General features: G+C 36.2%; 1 protein-coding gene across 5 annotated transcripts in view; it reads left to right on the top strand.

Moving 5' to 3' along the window:
• Positions 1-17,447, top strand: part of LOC105203442 (protein spire) — a 330,825-nt gene that overhangs the window by 264,287 nt on the left and 49,091 nt on the right. For all 5 annotated transcript variants that reach the window (XM_039455090.1, XM_039455089.1, XM_039455093.1 and 2 more), the window contains 2 exons: positions 11,204-11,483; positions 13,225-13,538. In XM_039455090.1, coding sequence (XP_039311024.1) covers positions 11,204-11,483; positions 13,225-13,538 — 594 coding nt within the window. The remainder of the gene's footprint in view (positions 1-11,203; positions 11,484-13,224; positions 13,539-17,447) is intronic.

The following is a 17,447-nucleotide window of genomic DNA, read 5'->3' as shown; positions in this document are numbered from 1 at the left end:
CACATTTGACTGTGATTTGTCAATTTTGGTTTATGACTTATGATACTGACTAATAGCTTATTGTAGAAAGCCTATAACGATTGATGTCTTGGTTCGCGAAGCAGAGCAATATTTTTGCTGCTAGATTCGTCTATTTTGAGCGAAAATGCGTCGAATGAGTAATTTTGTCAAAATCGGAGATAAGGTGAGGTATTCTGAACAATGTTACCCATGTTTCTAATATGTTTAATTTTATAATGCTTGTGGGTATACAATCTATTTTTGTGGGTATACAATCTATAGAAAAACATTTCCGTATTTGAATGCAACGTTGTGTCAAAATTAGGTATTTGTTGAAGAACTTTTGGTGATTTAAAATTATGAACAAAGATTTACATTTTTATTTATATAGATAACTATTGTTAAAGTTATTAAATGTAATAAGAACAATATAAAAATAAAATTCTTATAATCAGAATTTAATTATTGCTAAAAGAGAATTTAATTTTTATGATCCAATAGAATTAATTGAAAATTGTTGGATCAACATAAGGCGATCCACATATGAAATTTATCACCTTTTATGTAATTATTTATTGTCTCAGTTACGGCGCCATTTGCACTGTCAATTTTATAAATCGTTTTTCCATCTATATATTGTTACTGTTACGTCCCAACAACTAACTCAGAGGGCTTCCGAAAAATTCCTCACGACTTCTTGTTTGTTCAAGTCATCTTGAGTCTTGCGCGCTTCTTTCTTTAATTTTCCGTCGAGGGGGAGAATTAGCTCTCGAGGACCCAACGCCTTTAAAATTCCCTATGTTCCCGCCTCGGCATTTGCTCTTAGGCCCTCGGAAAATTCTTGATTCAAAAATTGGGGCGAGGCGGTCTTCTTTAGAAAGTCGAAGAAATCAAACTCTGCTAAAGAAGAAATTCTTCTCGTATCAAGATGTTACGAACTTTTAACTGTAACAAATTAAAATCCGACGAGTATCACATTTCAAACAACATAACCCTGCAAGAGACGAACCTTTTAGTCAAGAATTTTTGTCTTCCACATTTCAAACAAAATTTTACGCAAAAGATTCTAATCTAACGATTGTTTTACCCTGGACTCTTGCCTCAGGTTACCGAGCGTTGTCCTCCACGAATCAGAAGAAAAAGAATCGAAACTCATTCTCAGTTCCTGATGAAAGAACAACCTTTAGAATTTTTCTCCCAAGACGAGGATTTTTAAAGAAGCACGACGACCTCTACCCCGGGCCACTGCCACGAGTTACCGAGCGTTGCCAGCGTCACTCCCAAACCAATATCTTTCTGAGAGAAAATCTCAGACTTTTTTCTGCTTCATCCCCAACTTTTGCCACGGGTAATCGAGCGTCGTCCTCTGCGATTCAGACCAAAATGACGACCTCCTGTTCTACCCTGAGCTTCTGCCATAGATTACCAAGCGTCGTTTTGAGCAAAATCAAACAAAAACGACGACCTTCTACTCTACCCTGGGCTCCTGCCACAGGTTACCGAGCGTCGTCCACTTCTGAAATCAAAATTTACTCGATGACCTGCTCTCACTCACTCACACACACACACACACACACACACGTGCGCGCGCGCACACGCACACTCTCTCACTCCCTCTCTCTCCCTCTCCCTCTCTCTCTCTCCCCCTCTCTCTTTCTCTCTCTTTCTTTTTCTTTCTTTATATTTATTCAAGAAAATTTTCAAAGGAAACGATACGCCATGCGTCAATTAAGAAAAAAAAAAAAAAAAAATTAATAGATGTAGATACAAGCGTAAAATGCGTTTGACGGGAATATTTTCTTCCTCAACCAAACGTGCCAAAACAACGCAAACGCAACGCGTTTCCCCATTCATCTAACGGGAAACTTCTCGCGCACAAGCAACGCGAACACAACACGCCTCGACCATTCAACGGAAAACTTCTCGCGCGCAAGCGATATAGAAACAACGTATTTCAAGCATCCGACGGAAAATCTCTCACGACCAAGCAACGCGGACACAACGCGTCTCCAACATTTGAAGCAAAATTTGCCGCACGTAAACAAATATTTTTGGAAAAACTTAACTATGTCTTCCGAAGACGTTGTAGCTCCTCACCCCGTTGACGAAATAACATTGCTAACTCGTCCCGACGTTGTAGACAAATGAATCGTTCCTTACGCATCTTCCTCAGTACCTTTAAAGTTGGACGAAGGACAGCTTCCGTCTCCGCCGTTTCCACGCGAGAACTCTGGCACTTCACCAAACACATACAAATTTGTTTTCTTGATTCTGCCATGGCTCGTTTTTATATCCTTGAAAACGGTCCGAGAATAGTCGGATGAGCCTCCAAAATGTTATGACCTAGTAAGTCGACGAAAACGCGGCTTCTGAAGCGGCAAAGAGAGAGAGACTGGACAGAGAAGGACAGCAAAGCCAAATCTGACTTAATATTGTCTATTAGTGCGAATGAACTGAAACAAGTTAAAGAATGTAGGACCTCACGCGAGATATGGCTGAAACTCGAGAGTATATAACAGTCTAAAGGCCTTGCAAGAAAGACCACGTTACTTAAGCGGCTCACTTTACAAGAGATGAAGGCGGGAGGCGATATGCGCTACCACTTAGCAAAATTTTTTGACGCAGTTGATAAACTAACGGAAATGGACGTTATTATTCAACCGGATCTATTGTTAATCATGTTTCTATACAGCCTTCCTGCAGCGTACAGGAACTTCAGATGTGCAATAGAATCTCGAGACAAACTTCCATCGCTAGAAATACTACGAGTGAAAATTCTGGATGAGAGCGACGCAACGACAGGTAACATGCCGTGTAACTCAGGTCAAGAGGCATTAGCTGTTAAAAAAAAGCAAAATTTAATTTATTAAAAACAGAAATTTGAGAAAAGCGACAAGACTAAGAAAGAAGGTCTAAAATGTTTTGAGTACGGCAAGGTAGGCCATAAAGCGTCCAATTGCTGGACGAAGAAACAAAGCGCTAACAACACGAATAAGGTAAGTCTTTACGCTAATTTTGACGACAGTATGCAAGCGGCATTGCGCGTAGACGATGATAACTTGTGGTGCCTTGATAGCTAGTGCACTTCGCATTTGTACGAAGACAAGAATGCGTTTACGAACATTTATTCAAAAAACTGTGGTAAACTTCACGAGTGATAAATTTATAACGATAAAAGATTGATTGTTTTCTCAACTGATATCAGAAAAAAAACCAGTGATGTCGAAATAAATGAAGCGCTCTACGTGCCAGATCTTCGAGTTGATCTTCTGTCAGTGATAAAAGTAACGGATTGCGGTCATACTGTAATTTTCAATTGTTCTAGAGCAAAGATATCGGACAGAGACGGCAACGTAAAGCTGATCGCGACGCGTAAAGACGATTTATATTTAGTTCGCGAAAAATTGAAGTACGAGTGTCGAACCGTCAAAAAACAAAACAACGCTAAAAATCTGGCATTATCGACTCGGTCATTTAAACGCGCGTGACTTTCGACAAGCAATTACGAGCGGAGCGATACAAGGATTCAGATAGATTACCGGAGATTTTGATTGCGAGATGCATTAAGGGAAAAATGTCTTGGCCTGCTTTTTCCGAAGAGTCAAGCTGATATCCTGGTACAACTGATATCCTGGAAGTGATTTACACTGATATTTATTGATGAGGGTAACGTCAAACGAGGGGCCCAATATTTTATAACTTTTATAGACTACTGTTTCAGGTAGTGCGAGATATATTTCCTTAAAAGATCAGGCTTTTGAAAAGTTATACAAGGCTTTTGTGGAGGACAAACACAATAGAACCATTAAACGACTTTGATCCAATAACGGACGCAAATTTCTTAGCAGAGACTTCAAAGATCTCAAAAAGAATAGAATCAAACACAAGTTGAGTGCGCCATACAGCTCTCGGTAAAACGGCATTGCCGAGAGGATGAACAGAACCCTATTGGAATCCGCAAGATGCTACTTCATACAAACCGACCTTTATGCGTCATTTTGGACAGAAGCAATATCTACGATCTGTTACGTGAGAAAAAGATGTCCAACCAAGAGTCTGACAAGAAAAACTCCATACGAAAAATGAATAGGTCGATAACCTAACGTAAAATATTTTAAGCGTTTTGGAAGTGAAGCTTACTATTATATTTAGACAAATCGCATAATAAGCGGAAGTTCTATCTTTAATCCCGAAAGAGGATACTGCTAGGATATTTGAATAGATCCAAGGCTTATAGAATCTGGATACAAGAAGAGAAAATGGTGGAAGTCAAAAGATGTTAAGGTCTTGAAAAACGTAATTCCATCTCCAACAAACTTAATCGAACTCATCTCGTCGAAGAATCTGGAAACTTTAACTAATGGTGATGACATTGATGTAAAGTTAATACCAAGGAATACAGACTTTGAGGACACCGAAGTTGAGCCTACTCTACCACACGATAGGATGTGATCGATGAAGATTAAAATCAAGCTCCCACTCAACAGTGACTGGGGAGGCCTAAGATGATCAAAACAGTAAGAGCACGTAAGCAATATCAGGAACGCCAAAAGGAAGACACGAATCTATACGAAGTGGCATACATGGCTGAGGTGCCTACGAATCGAGCATTATTTAGTGTGCATTCTAAGGAATGGGTAGAGGCTATGGCATTCAAAGTTAAATCATTGATAAACATGAACACTTGGGAACTGGTCGCTTGAGCTGCTCAAACGCCCGAGCCGGTTATAAAAGGGTCATTGAAAGCAGAATGGTCTTTAGAAATATTAGGTGTATAACTTTGTTTCCGCCGTATTTTTTTTGACATTTGAGGTTTTATTGTAAAAAACTGGTTATTCAAAATTGTCTATTGTTGGTCACTACTTTCTCCCATCTTTCGAGCAACGTACGAATCTCGCGTAAAAAAACTTGCTCTTTTGAGGCAATCCACGTATCGATCCAATTTTTGACTTTTTTATAAGTACGAAAGTACTGGTCAATCAGGCCGTGTGCCATTGATCAAAACAAGTGATAGTCAGAAGGAGCAATGTCAGAAAAATAAAGCGGATGAGGTAGTACTTTCCATTTCAACGTTTTTAAGTATATTTTAATCGATTTTGCGACATGGGGTCGAGCATTGTCATGCTGCAAAATCACTTTATCGTATCTCGCGTTGTATTGCGGCCGTTTGTCTTTCAATGCTTGACTTAAACGCATTAATTGCTTTCGATACAGATCGCCTGTGATTGTTACAAACAATTTTAGCATAATATACTATGCCGAGCTAGTCCCACTAAATACAGAGCATGACCTTTAAACTGTGAATATTTGGTTTGGTCGTCGTGGAAGCATGCCTAAGAAGTCCCTATAATTTTCTGCGTTTGGGGTTAACGTAATGAACCTATTTTTTATTTTTATTCACAATGCGATGCAGAAATTCCTTCCGTCTTTGCCTTTCAAGCAGCTGTTCACAAGCAAACAAACGCCGTTCAACATCTCTCGACTTTAAGTCGTACGACACCCAATTTCCTTTTTTTCTGAATCATTCCCATGGTTTTCAGGCGTTTTAAAATGGCTTGTTGAGTCACTCCCAATGATCCTGCCAATTCTTGCGTTTGACACAAGTCTTCATGAAGTAATACTTTTAATTCTGCATCTTTGTAAACCTTCTCTCTTCCACCGCCATGCCGATCTTTGATGTCAAAATCATCGTTCTTGAAGCGTTGAAACCACTCATGATGTTCTTTCACTAGTAGTGGTCTCACGAGAGGTATTTGAGAGCATTCGATGAATCTCAGCCGAAGATTTCTTCATATTGAAGCAGAAAATTATAACCTCCCGCAAATGACAAGAATTTGTCTCGAAACTGACAATCGAGAATAACGTTACGATGCGGACACAAATCGACTAATGTTTTGATGGGGTTATGTTGACAAATGCCCAAGCTTAATATATGACGTCTACATCTGTTTATTTCCACCACTACATAGCGCTAAAGCCATTTATTGGAAAACGGCGGAAGTAAAGTTGTATAAATACACTAATAAATACACTCAGACGGGGGAAATCAATAGGAGAAAAACACGAGTTGTGGCCCAAGGGTTCCTTCAACATCTCGGAGTAGATTTTCACGAGGTACATATTCTCCAGTTGTAAGATTAAGCTCTATTCGATTGACATGTGCCATAGCTGCTTGCATCGGAATAAAAATCTGACAATTTGACGTTACAACATACTTAAACAGCTTGATCAATGAATAAATCTACATGGAAGTATCCAAACTTTTCAAAAAACAATAAAGTTCATCATAAGGAGGAAGGAGAAAGATCCGAAGCTAAAGCGAGGAACATATTGAAACAGTTCCAGCATGGAGGTAAAGTATGTAGGCTAAATAAAGCATAATATGGGTTGCGTCAGTCAGGACGCAGTTGGTTTGCGCTGTTAGAAAAAGAGTTACAGGAGTCCAGAATAAAGCCTAGTACTGCGGATCTATATGTGTATCACGCAGGAAAAGAAAAAGAGATGATACTGATCGTTATATACGTGGACGACATTTTAGTGATGTTAAGATTCAAATCTAATTAAAAGATTAATGGTTCATCTCTCCAAGCGATTTGAAATGAGGGATCAAGGTGAAGTTTAGTATTGCTCGGGCCTAGAGCTTGGTAGGAAGAGACATTCAATCACACTGTGTCAGTCGGGCTACATTACAAACATTCTGGATTGTTTTGACATTTTGGTCAAACTTGTATCAACCGTTGGAAATGGGTACCAAATTAACCAGAGACGAAGATCGAAGCGAAGAAGAGCTACAATTGCTTTACAGAGAGCTCGTAGGCTTATTAATGTATTTTGACATGAAAACATGTTTGGACATAATGTTCGTGATTAGTCACTTAAGTTAATTCAACGATTGTTTTGACAAGAGTCGGGTCGCGACTAAACGGGTGTTGCAATACCTGAAAGGAACCATCGATTATCAACTGGAATTCAAACATCAGAAGAATCCATTTGTCGAATATTTCTACGCAAACTGAGGAGGATGCATTGACAGAAGATCGTATACTAGATAGGCGTTTTTGATTAATGGAGCAGCAGTGGAATCGCAGGAAACAACGGACTGTGGCTCTAAGTTCAACGGAGGCAGAGTACATGTCTCTAATGGAGGCATTGAAGAAGGCTATTTATTCCCAAGATTTCCTAAAAGAACTTGGTTTACTTCAAAAGCAGAAGGTAACCATTTTTTGCGACAACATCGGCGCGATTAAGCTTGGAAAAAACCTCGTTTTCGACGTCCGCACCAAACATATTGATATCAAACATTACTTGGTGCAAAAAGTACAAGCAAACGGAATCATACAGGTGAATGATTGCCAACGGCAGAGGATGGTCACGGACGTTCTGACCAAGGGATTAAAGAGAGAAACACAACTGGTGTGTCAACGAGCTTGAATTGAACTGAACGAGACAATTTCTTGATGCGTCTCGAGGGGAAGTGTTGGATCAACATAAGGCGATTTACGTACGGAATTCACCATCTCTTACTATTTGCCTTTATTACCTCATTTACGGCGCCATCTGCACTGTTAATTTCATAAATTGTTTTTCCATCTATATACTCTATTCGTGGCTTAATCACACTCTTTCGATCACTTTTCTTTCGTCCTATATAACATTGAGTAAAATACATTTTCTCTAGTTGTTCCTACAATAGCATGTATCCTTTATTCCGGTTTGCCTGCTCTTTTCCTGAGCTCTCTAACAAAAATGAATATTTTACAAAGTACTCAGATTTGTTAATTATAAATAAAAAATGTAAGCTAATGAAGAATAAATTACGACATCTTTAACTTTTTGCATACTATTGTTATAATACTGTTATGACCGAGAAAGGACGCATAGTCTTCTACATATGTTAAGAAGAAGATCAGTTCTTGACGTTGTTGTTTCGTTCGGTTATTAATTGATTGATTTGAGTTTTGTTGCTGTCAAACGCGAGCTCTTGAAATTTCTGTATAATCAAAGTTATTTAACGAAAGTGCGTCCTTTTTCTTGAGTTTGCGAGTGCTGTGAATGAAAGTGTGTGCTGAACGTAACAATACTTTCAGTATCTCCAAACATAAAACAATTAAATTTAAGGTTAGGATAAAGCGTTTACATATTCAAATAAATATATTAAATATTAATGATGTATTATTTTTTTATAATATATAAAGGAAAAATAGATTTTTATTTTATTACTACGTAAAAAATATTTTTATTTTTATTTATCTTTTTTTATAATTATAATTTGTTTTATAATTACAGTTAATAAAAATGTGTGATATTATTAAAAAATTATTAGCTATAAAAATAATAAAAAAAATGTTTTATATTTTTAATTATTTAATATCTTTTGTTTAATTTAATATAGTTTTTAATTTTTTTATAGCTTTTATTATTATTTAATTGTAAATGGTATGAGACATTATTATACATTAGTGGGAGGGGGATTGTAGAACATTAACTAGAGCATGACTGCAAATTAATGAGCATTACTAGGGCATTAATGACATTAATACGTATTGGTGTACACGATTTTGATCAACGATTTTTTCTTTATTCTTAATTTCCTCTACTTTTTAGTATCTGTCTGTTCATCTTAGAACTACAATATTTCCTCTTTAAATTTTCCCTTTTTTCTGCTTACATCTTGCCTTCCATTTCCTTCTTTCTTACTATCTCACTCTACTTCACTCATTCAACTCATTTTATACGAGCTGCAAAACTTCTGTAAGATAAAGTTAATCTTAAATAACAGATTATACGAGTGAATTTTTTACTTTTATACGATTTTCTTATAAAATGTATCGTTGCCTTATTTCTTTTACGCATTTTAATTCTGCAAAAGGATTTTGTAATTTGTAAAGCCAATTTGAAGATCTGCATTTATTTAATAATGTCGGTAAAAAAAGACGACTTTAGAATTCCTTTAAGAAATGACTTTTTGAATACATAGATTAAGTTAATATATAAATGTTTAAAAAATATATGTGTGTGCCACTTTATAATATTTTTAATAACTTCAAATCCTGTTTTGTGTGTGTTTCACTCCATGAAACCCAACGTTATTAAATATACGTTTTATGTTATTATTCTACGATAATTCTAAATCACAAAAGTTTGTTGCAAAACAAACTGCAAAAAAATTAGCAGAATGCGAAGTTCTCCCTCATTTTCTTTATTCTCCTGATCTTTTTCCAACAGATTATTATTTGTTTAGCATGGATAACTTTTTAAGTATTGTATAAAAATGTTTCAAACTACTGCGAAAAGTTTATTTAAAGAATTTCTTGCATTTCACTCTTCCAATGTCTACGCGAAAGATATTGATGTGTTTGTTGGAAGAAGTGTATTGAGATGAATGGGGATTAATGCAATTGACAAGATGTATAGAATGTGGATTGAATAAAAATTTAAATTCAAAATTTAAAAGCTGCCAATTTATTTGCAATGAATTATAATGTCCGCCTAAAAAAAAACATTAAAAAAAGCGCCAAATATATTTTTTTAAATAAAAAACCAAACTAAACCAAACCAAAACTGCAATGAATGGAATCAAATATAATACCATCAAAAAGAAGTGAAATCAAAAATATTGAAAATATATTTATTACCGATGGGGTGGAAATCTTTTGACCACGTTGCGATTGATCACCAGTCACTTACAGTGTTAAACAGTGGAAAAACTCTAGACACCGGTCGCTCTAAATGATTGTGATCAATCGCAACGTGGTCTAACGGGACACTCCCGTACCAATGAGCAGTAAATTATGTGACAGATAAAATCAAAGATGGGCAAAATCTCTAGTAGCAGCATACTTAACGCGCCCGTTTTTTTTATATAACTAATACCGTTAAAGTTATCTTTTATAACAATTTAGTAATAACGTTATAATTTTTTATAACAATAATAATTATTTAGAACTTAACAAGTACTGTTTTATTATTTTTTGTAATGCTCTAGTAAATCACGAGATTTTTAAATTACATTATTTGACGATTAATATTAAATGTAATAATAAATATTAGAGAGAGAGAGAGAGAGAGAGAGAGAGAGAGAGAGAGAGAGAGAGAGAGAGAGAGAGAGAGAGAGAGGTAGAGGGCGAAGGACAGCGTAGGAAAGCGATAGAGAGAGAGGGAGAGTGAGGGGAAGGCGAAGGAGAGCGGTAGAGAACGAGAGAGAACGGGGGAAAGCGAAAGAAAGCAAATGCAAATGGTAGAAAGCGAGGAAGAGCAGTAGAGGGCGAGAAAGAGAGAGAGCGGTGGAGGACGAAGGAGAGCGGTAGAGAGCGAGGAAGAGCGGTAAAAAGCGTAGGAAAGCGATAGAGAGAAAGGGAGAGTGAAGGAGAGCGGGAGAGGGCGAAGGAGAGCGGTAGAGAAGAAGAGAGAGCGGGGGAGAGCGAAAGAAAGCAAGGGCAAACGGTAGAAAGTGAGGGAGAGCAGTAGAGGGCGAGAGAGAGAGCGGAAGACAACAAGGGAGAACGGTAGAGAATGAGAGAAAGAATGGTAAAAACAAACGAAGGAAAGCGAGAGATAGTAAGAAAAAACGATAGACAACGAGAGAAAGCATAAGAGAGCGAGATAAAGAGCGTAGAAGAACGATAGAGAGCAAAAAAGAACGGTACAGATTGAGAGAATGGAAGAGAAAGAGGGGGGAGAGAGAGAGAGAGAGAGAGAGAGAGAGAGACGAAGAACTAGAGCAAGCAAAGGAGAGAGTGAAAAACAGAGAGAGAGACTAAGTTTTTGAAATATTTTTTATATATATTTATATGGCTTTTCAAAATTACCGCTAAAGTGGACAATTCTGAAATTTTGCGAAGAGGAAGACGACGACGACGACGACGACGACGACGTATCTAAATGACATAAATCGGGCTAAAAAATACATGCATAATTCATACACTCAGAATCAAATGCACGTACGGGCATCATTCTTGTGTCATTGTGCTCGGAAAAATCGACACTTACCCCCCCTACATTCATTTTTTAATAACATTAATTTGTTTAAAAAAGACAACCCTTTATTTGTAAAAAACTGAGTTCCTTCCTATAAATAATATACGGTAGCGTTTTTTATTTACTTGGTTAAAAAAAAATAAAAAAAAAATATACTTAACACGAGACGCTATCGCGTCTCTTAATTTTATCGTTAATTTATGTATTTCTATTATTTTATGAACAGTTGGATGCAGAAGATGATGATGATGACGATGATGTTGATGTTGATGATGATTACAACGAGGAAAATTTTGCGGAGACAAGATTTGAGGAAGAAGATGAGGCCTGTAATTATTGGCAACTTAAAGATTACAATTTTGGTACTTGGAAAGGTGTACGAAACGGGCATAAAGCTCAAGAATACAGGGATGATGACGAGAGATCTGCAAATCCTTGGCGAAAAACTGGCGGACTTCGTCTAACTAGGAACGAATATCATCGATTCTGTGATGCTCAATTAGAATGTAAGTATTATAAATAATGTTTCAATAATCTTTTTATTTATTTTGTTGACTTGAGGGGGCATATATCTAGAAGTCTAAAAAAATGGCAATTTTCTGAAATTTTTTTTGGAAACTGTTGGAGTTACCGAATTGGGTTTTTTTAAGTTAAAAATATATATTTTGAAGAAACGTTATAATTTTTTTTATTAAGAACTTGTGTAAAATGACAGAAATATGGTGTTGTGAAAAGGCAGCCCTGAAAAAATTGCCCAAAATGATACCAGGTGTACCTTCGCCAAAAATCAACTGAAACAAAAAATGTTTATGGAATCTTAAAATATATAATAACATCTTTGGCGTATTGGGGCCGATTTCAAAAATATCAATTTTTGACAAAATGGCGAGCGTTTAAACTTAAAGTTGCGATTTTCAATATAAAATTTGTTCGTTTTCTCGCTTCTCCCAAAAAACTAAGAGATCTAAAAAAAAACCTCTTTGATACGCGATAGAAAATCATGTGTGGAATAACCAATATAAATTTCAAGCAAATCGGTTCAGTGGTTGTCGAGATATTTCTGGTACCAGTTTGAAATATGTCGTTTCGAGAAAAACGCGTTTGAATATTTAACATATGTTTTTATTAAGAAAACACGAAAATTTTTTAAATTACACAGAGTCGTCAATTTCAGGGCCATAATATAAGTCTTCTGCAGTAGATGCGATGTACATATCGTCTAAATTTTGTTGTCGGCGATGTATTTGCGCTTCTTTTGTCTGTTTCTGTGCGCGTACTTTGGCTTGCGCTATGCGGCGATTATTCGCGCGTAGCATATTGATGTGCATTCGGTCTGAGAGAAATGCCCATAATGCTCATTATTCGTAATATTGATGTTATACCATCGTTGAATATGCAAGCAGCTATGTCTCTGCAGCAATTTCTACTGTACAAGTACCGCTGTGCATTGTTTTGGAGGCTATTTTCCAAATTATATTATTAAAACTTTTATTACTATTTTGAGTATATCCACCAACACAGCACTTTAATAATGCGTCTTTACTGAGGTATTAGACACAAAACCGAAGGGACGGGCCGTGGTCCAATCATAATTGTGGTAAAATTCGCAAGGGACCGTTTTAGTTTGTACAACAAGTTAATAAAAATCCTTGAAATCAGTAATAGTTGACAGCTTAAAATGTGAATTAAAAAAAAAGAAGCGAGACCGTATAGGTCATAGGTTTCAAGAAATTGAGTATTATAGCGCGTGATAAAAGTTCTAAAAAAGACTTTGTTTCGGAGTTCCTGAACTATTTTTCATAGCATATCCTTGTAGCTGACATTGAGATGCTTCCAAAACACCGTTTACAAATCATTACACATTATTATTATTGTTTCCACAGTTCTATTTATTTTTATTATTGTCTATTTCCATTATTGTCAGCGGCGCGCGCGCGCGGTGCGGTGCGCCAATGTGCTATCAGGGCTATAACTTCATTATTATTTTTCGGAATTTTAATTTGAAATTTTCACCATACATTCTTGAAATATTAAACATTATAAATATGTAATAATAAAAAAATTGATTTTTTTGACCTTCTTGGATGTATATGCCCCCTTAATTTGATCGTAATTGTCACGTTTACATTCTTTTTTTTATTTTGTTATTTTTTGTTAACTGTTTAACTTTTTCTTTAAAATTTTTTATAATGCTTTATATTCTGTTTCTTAATCTACTTTTTTTCAAAATTTTTTATCTAATTGCAGCTTATGATCTGGCGACGCAATGTCTTTCCCGAAGGGCGTCCGCGAGGAGACACGCCGCAAAATGCTCTATACCGTTAATGTCGCTCATGGGAACGACGTCTCTGCCACATTCAAGGCCGCAGAGTCGGCAGCATGTTGGCCTTGCGGACTCAACGTTGAATCAAGATCCAAGTCCTAACATTAGCTTGAATCCCAGCCCGAATTATAGTCCGCAACCACGTACGCCGAGACAACCGCGACGAGCAAATACAATTTCACATGAGAGTAAGAACGACAAAGCCCAGGGCGATGAATGGGAGAACGATATTGACAAGGTAAGGAATATTGTGTATACGTCATTTTTGTCCTTGAGTAAATTACTAGAGCTATAACGGTCTGAAAAAATCAGGAAAACCAGGCAAGTTAGGGAATCAAGAAATTTATTAATCTAAGATAAAAAATTACTGTTATTTCAATTTAAAATTTTTTAATTTTAATTTTTAATAATTTTTAAATTTTTTAAAAATGCATTCTTACTGAAGCATTGTCAATATTTTGTATAATTTTTTTACAATAGTTCTGAATTATTTGTTATTAACATAATTTTGCAAAAGTTAAAATATTGATTTTTTTGTAATTATATCAGTTAATAGCTTTCTGCAAATCGCTTACTGCAAAATAAAACAATTATTAAAAAGTATTTACAATAGTAGGATATTAAGGCGGATTTAAAATCATTTTATGGGATTTGAGGAGAGCGCGAGGCTTACTGACCGAGATGATGTTAAGCGGGAAGCGGGAGGAACATTTCATGGCACATATTTTTGCTGTGCATCTTGGAGGAGGTGATGCCACCTCGCGGTGCTAATTATGGCATAGGTGACATCACTTAAGGAAGAGCTCACTAAGGAAGAGCACAGGCGCGCGTCTTTGCCGTACTGACCAAGATGATGTCACTGCTCTCTTGCTCCCTTCCATATACCCATATGTTGCGCTCTCTCTCTCTCTCTCTCTCTCTCTCTCTCTCTCTCTCTCTCTCCCCATACGCTTGCTCTCTCGCTCGTACGCGCTTTAAGATGTTTGCTTGCATGCAAATGTTCTCTTTGTCGTGCTGACGTCGTGCGTCTTGGAGTGGGTGATGCCACCTCGCGTGCTAGCCATAGCGTAGAGGAAGATGATATCATTTGAGGAAGCGCACGTGTGTTTGCTCTCTCACTCCCTCTCATATACTCATCATATCATATATTGCACTCTCACTCCCTCCCCGTACGCTTTTTCTCTCGTCTTATTATAATTTCGTACGCTTGCCTTTTCGCTCGTACGCGTCTCAAAGTGCTCGTTCACACATCAACGCTATAATCGCACGCGTTTCTTATTAATATAAAGGATAAGAAATGGTGGGACAAAGATAGGGAAATAATATTATAGTTATTTTTTCTTCTATTATTTTATATTTATTTTTTTAAGTGTTATAAAAATTAAAAAATTGAAAAATTTATAAAAATGAAAAATTTATAAAAATTGAAAAAAATTTATAAAAAATGAAAAAAATTTATAAACAATAAAAGAATAATTTATGTGTGACGTGGCGTGACATGGTGGTGGTGGCACATCGTTATGTTTATCCTCCTCTTCTTCCTGTAAGTAATATAATAAAAAGATAATAAGCGTCGTAAGAATAAGTTAAAACAATACAGAAATTATGAAAAAATAAATTATAAAAAAAAGAAAGAAACTTACCTTAAGAGCGGGGTGGTACGATCTGTATCACCAGATGACCACTGGTTATATTAAAAATAATCCGGAGAGGATCGACAATGAAGTGGGCTCGGTTATAGGCCTCCACCTCCAGATCAGACGATTGTCACCATAATGGCGACTCTTGTCGTAAATGAAGTGCTACTATGGGCACTACAACTACTCGAGAAAGTTCCTTGATCAAGGGTTGAACTATTTGCACATTTTTGCTTCTCTCAAGCAAACGGTAGCGCTTTTGCGCCCAATGAGAACGCATACATACGTAACGCTTTGAGGGAGTGAAGTAACCGTAACATTTGTCACAGTTTATGGTTAACTGACTGACTGACTGATTAACGCTAGCGAGCAGAGCCCATTTATTTTTACAATCAAAATGTACGTGATTTATCTTCGAGACGTTGCTACCTTATTGTTTTCATAGTAAAATGAGAACACCTCTAAGCAATTTTGTTATCTTACCATGCAGCTTAAATTTTTGATAACACAAGAGATATGTTTTATCAAGAGATATAGCAGTGTCTCATACCAAGTGACCGTTGCATACTAAACACTTTTTATAACATGATCGCACGTGCATTGAACGTGCATCATACGTCTATTGAACCGATATCAAACATCTATTATACGTCTACCGTACGTCTATCGGACATCTACCATACGTCTGTCGTACGTCTACTATACGTCTGTCGTATGTCTACCGTACTACGTTGTACTACAGACGTTCGAGTTTAGTACGTTAGACATTTGATAATAGTATGGTTGACACGCTAATCATACTATTATTAAACGTTTAACGTCTACGAATTATAATACTTATGTATTACAGAGAAAGATAAAATAAAATATAAATACGTTTATATATACAGGGTGTCCGTCCATAAATGTCCGAGCAAATATCTCGTAACTGGTTGAAGTTAGAAGAAAGTTTAATAAGGAAAATTTACATGGTTTTTAGTCGGCTACAAAATGCACATAAAGAAATTTTTTTTACTCGTCACCTTTTTGAGTTATGAAGGTCAATGTAGGTTTTTTAAATGGGTACCTATAATTTCTTTTGCATATTTACATAGTAGAGGTAATTTTCAATCAAAATTATATTAGGAAAAAAATTGCTACGACGCATCGTTTACGAGATAATCGGCATGCAAAGTATTAAAGTAATAATTTGGATCGAGTATTGTTGAACAAATTTGGAATATCAAATAGGTTGAGAAAGTAAACATTGTTTTTTCATGAAATATTTATTAACAAATTAATTAAGAATTAACAAATTAATTCGAAATTGTTACCATCATGATCGATACAGCATTCAACGCGTTTTATAATGTTTCTTATTGTTAACTGCAGCATTTCTGTTGTAATACTTTCAACAGCTCTAGTGATTTTATGTCGTAAATCTTCTTCATTTTCAGGAATAGTTGCATAAACAATATCCTTAATATACCCCCAAAGGAAAAAATCGCAAGGTGTCAAGTCCGGAGATCTCGGTGGCCATCGTACAGGACCATTAGTACCCATCCAACAATTAGGAAATCTATTATTTAAAAAGTTAATTACAGCACGTGTATTGTGTGCTGGAGCACCATCTTGTTGAAAAATAATATTTCGAAAAACTGATAATGGAAGATCGCGTAAATAATCTGAGAAAGTTGTTTGCAAGAATTCCAAGTATTTGTCACCATTAAGATGACCATGGAAAAAGAAAGGTCCAATAATTTTTGTTCCGATGATTCCGCACCATACGTTCACCGAAAATCTGCGTTGGAAACCTTTATCTCTTTTCGCATGTGGATTCACATCGGACCAAGTATGCACGTTATATCGATTTTCCATACCACAATTGGAAAAACAAGATTCATCAGACCATAATATTTTATTAAGAAAACCAAAGTCAGTGCGATAATTAACTCAAAGCCAGTGGCAGAACATTAATCGGCGATCTGCATCTCCTTCATGTAAAGCTTGTACTAAATTATCACGAAACGGTTTGAATTTGAATTTTTTTAGTACAGCGTGTACGTAACTTTTCGATAATTCTAAATTACGTGCTACTGTTCTTATGGATGTACGTCTGTTTTCAATAAAACTTAATAGCACACTTGTCTCTTTTTCTTCATCTGTTTGGATTGTACGTCGTTGTCTTGTTAGCGATCCTGTTTGACGCAATTGATCTTCAATTCGTCGAAATGTACGATTATTTGGTATTCTTCGTTCTGGATATTTTTGTTGATAAAGTAATCGTGCTTCATTTTCATTACGCATACTTAAATACCAGATCTCGAGCATATCACACTTTTCCGTAATTGTAAACATTGTTCTCACGCGCTCGTATGTAGACGATTGACTAACAGACTCATACTACCCTGTAATTCATATTACGTGCTATACAAATACTTTATTTACAAATCAAACAGTCGTGTATTTTGAAAAGTTGAAGGTCAGCGATCCTGTTCGATATAACAGACTTCATACGAGCGCGTGAGAAC

Source organism: Solenopsis invicta, chromosome 11 (assembly GCF_016802725.1).
Source record: "Solenopsis invicta isolate M01_SB chromosome 11, UNIL_Sinv_3.0, whole genome shotgun sequence".
Lineage (NCBI taxonomy): Eukaryota > Metazoa > Arthropoda > Insecta > Hymenoptera > Formicidae > Solenopsis > Solenopsis invicta.
Note: the sequence above shows the minus strand (reverse complement) of the source record. Positions and strands in the feature narration are given on the sequence as shown.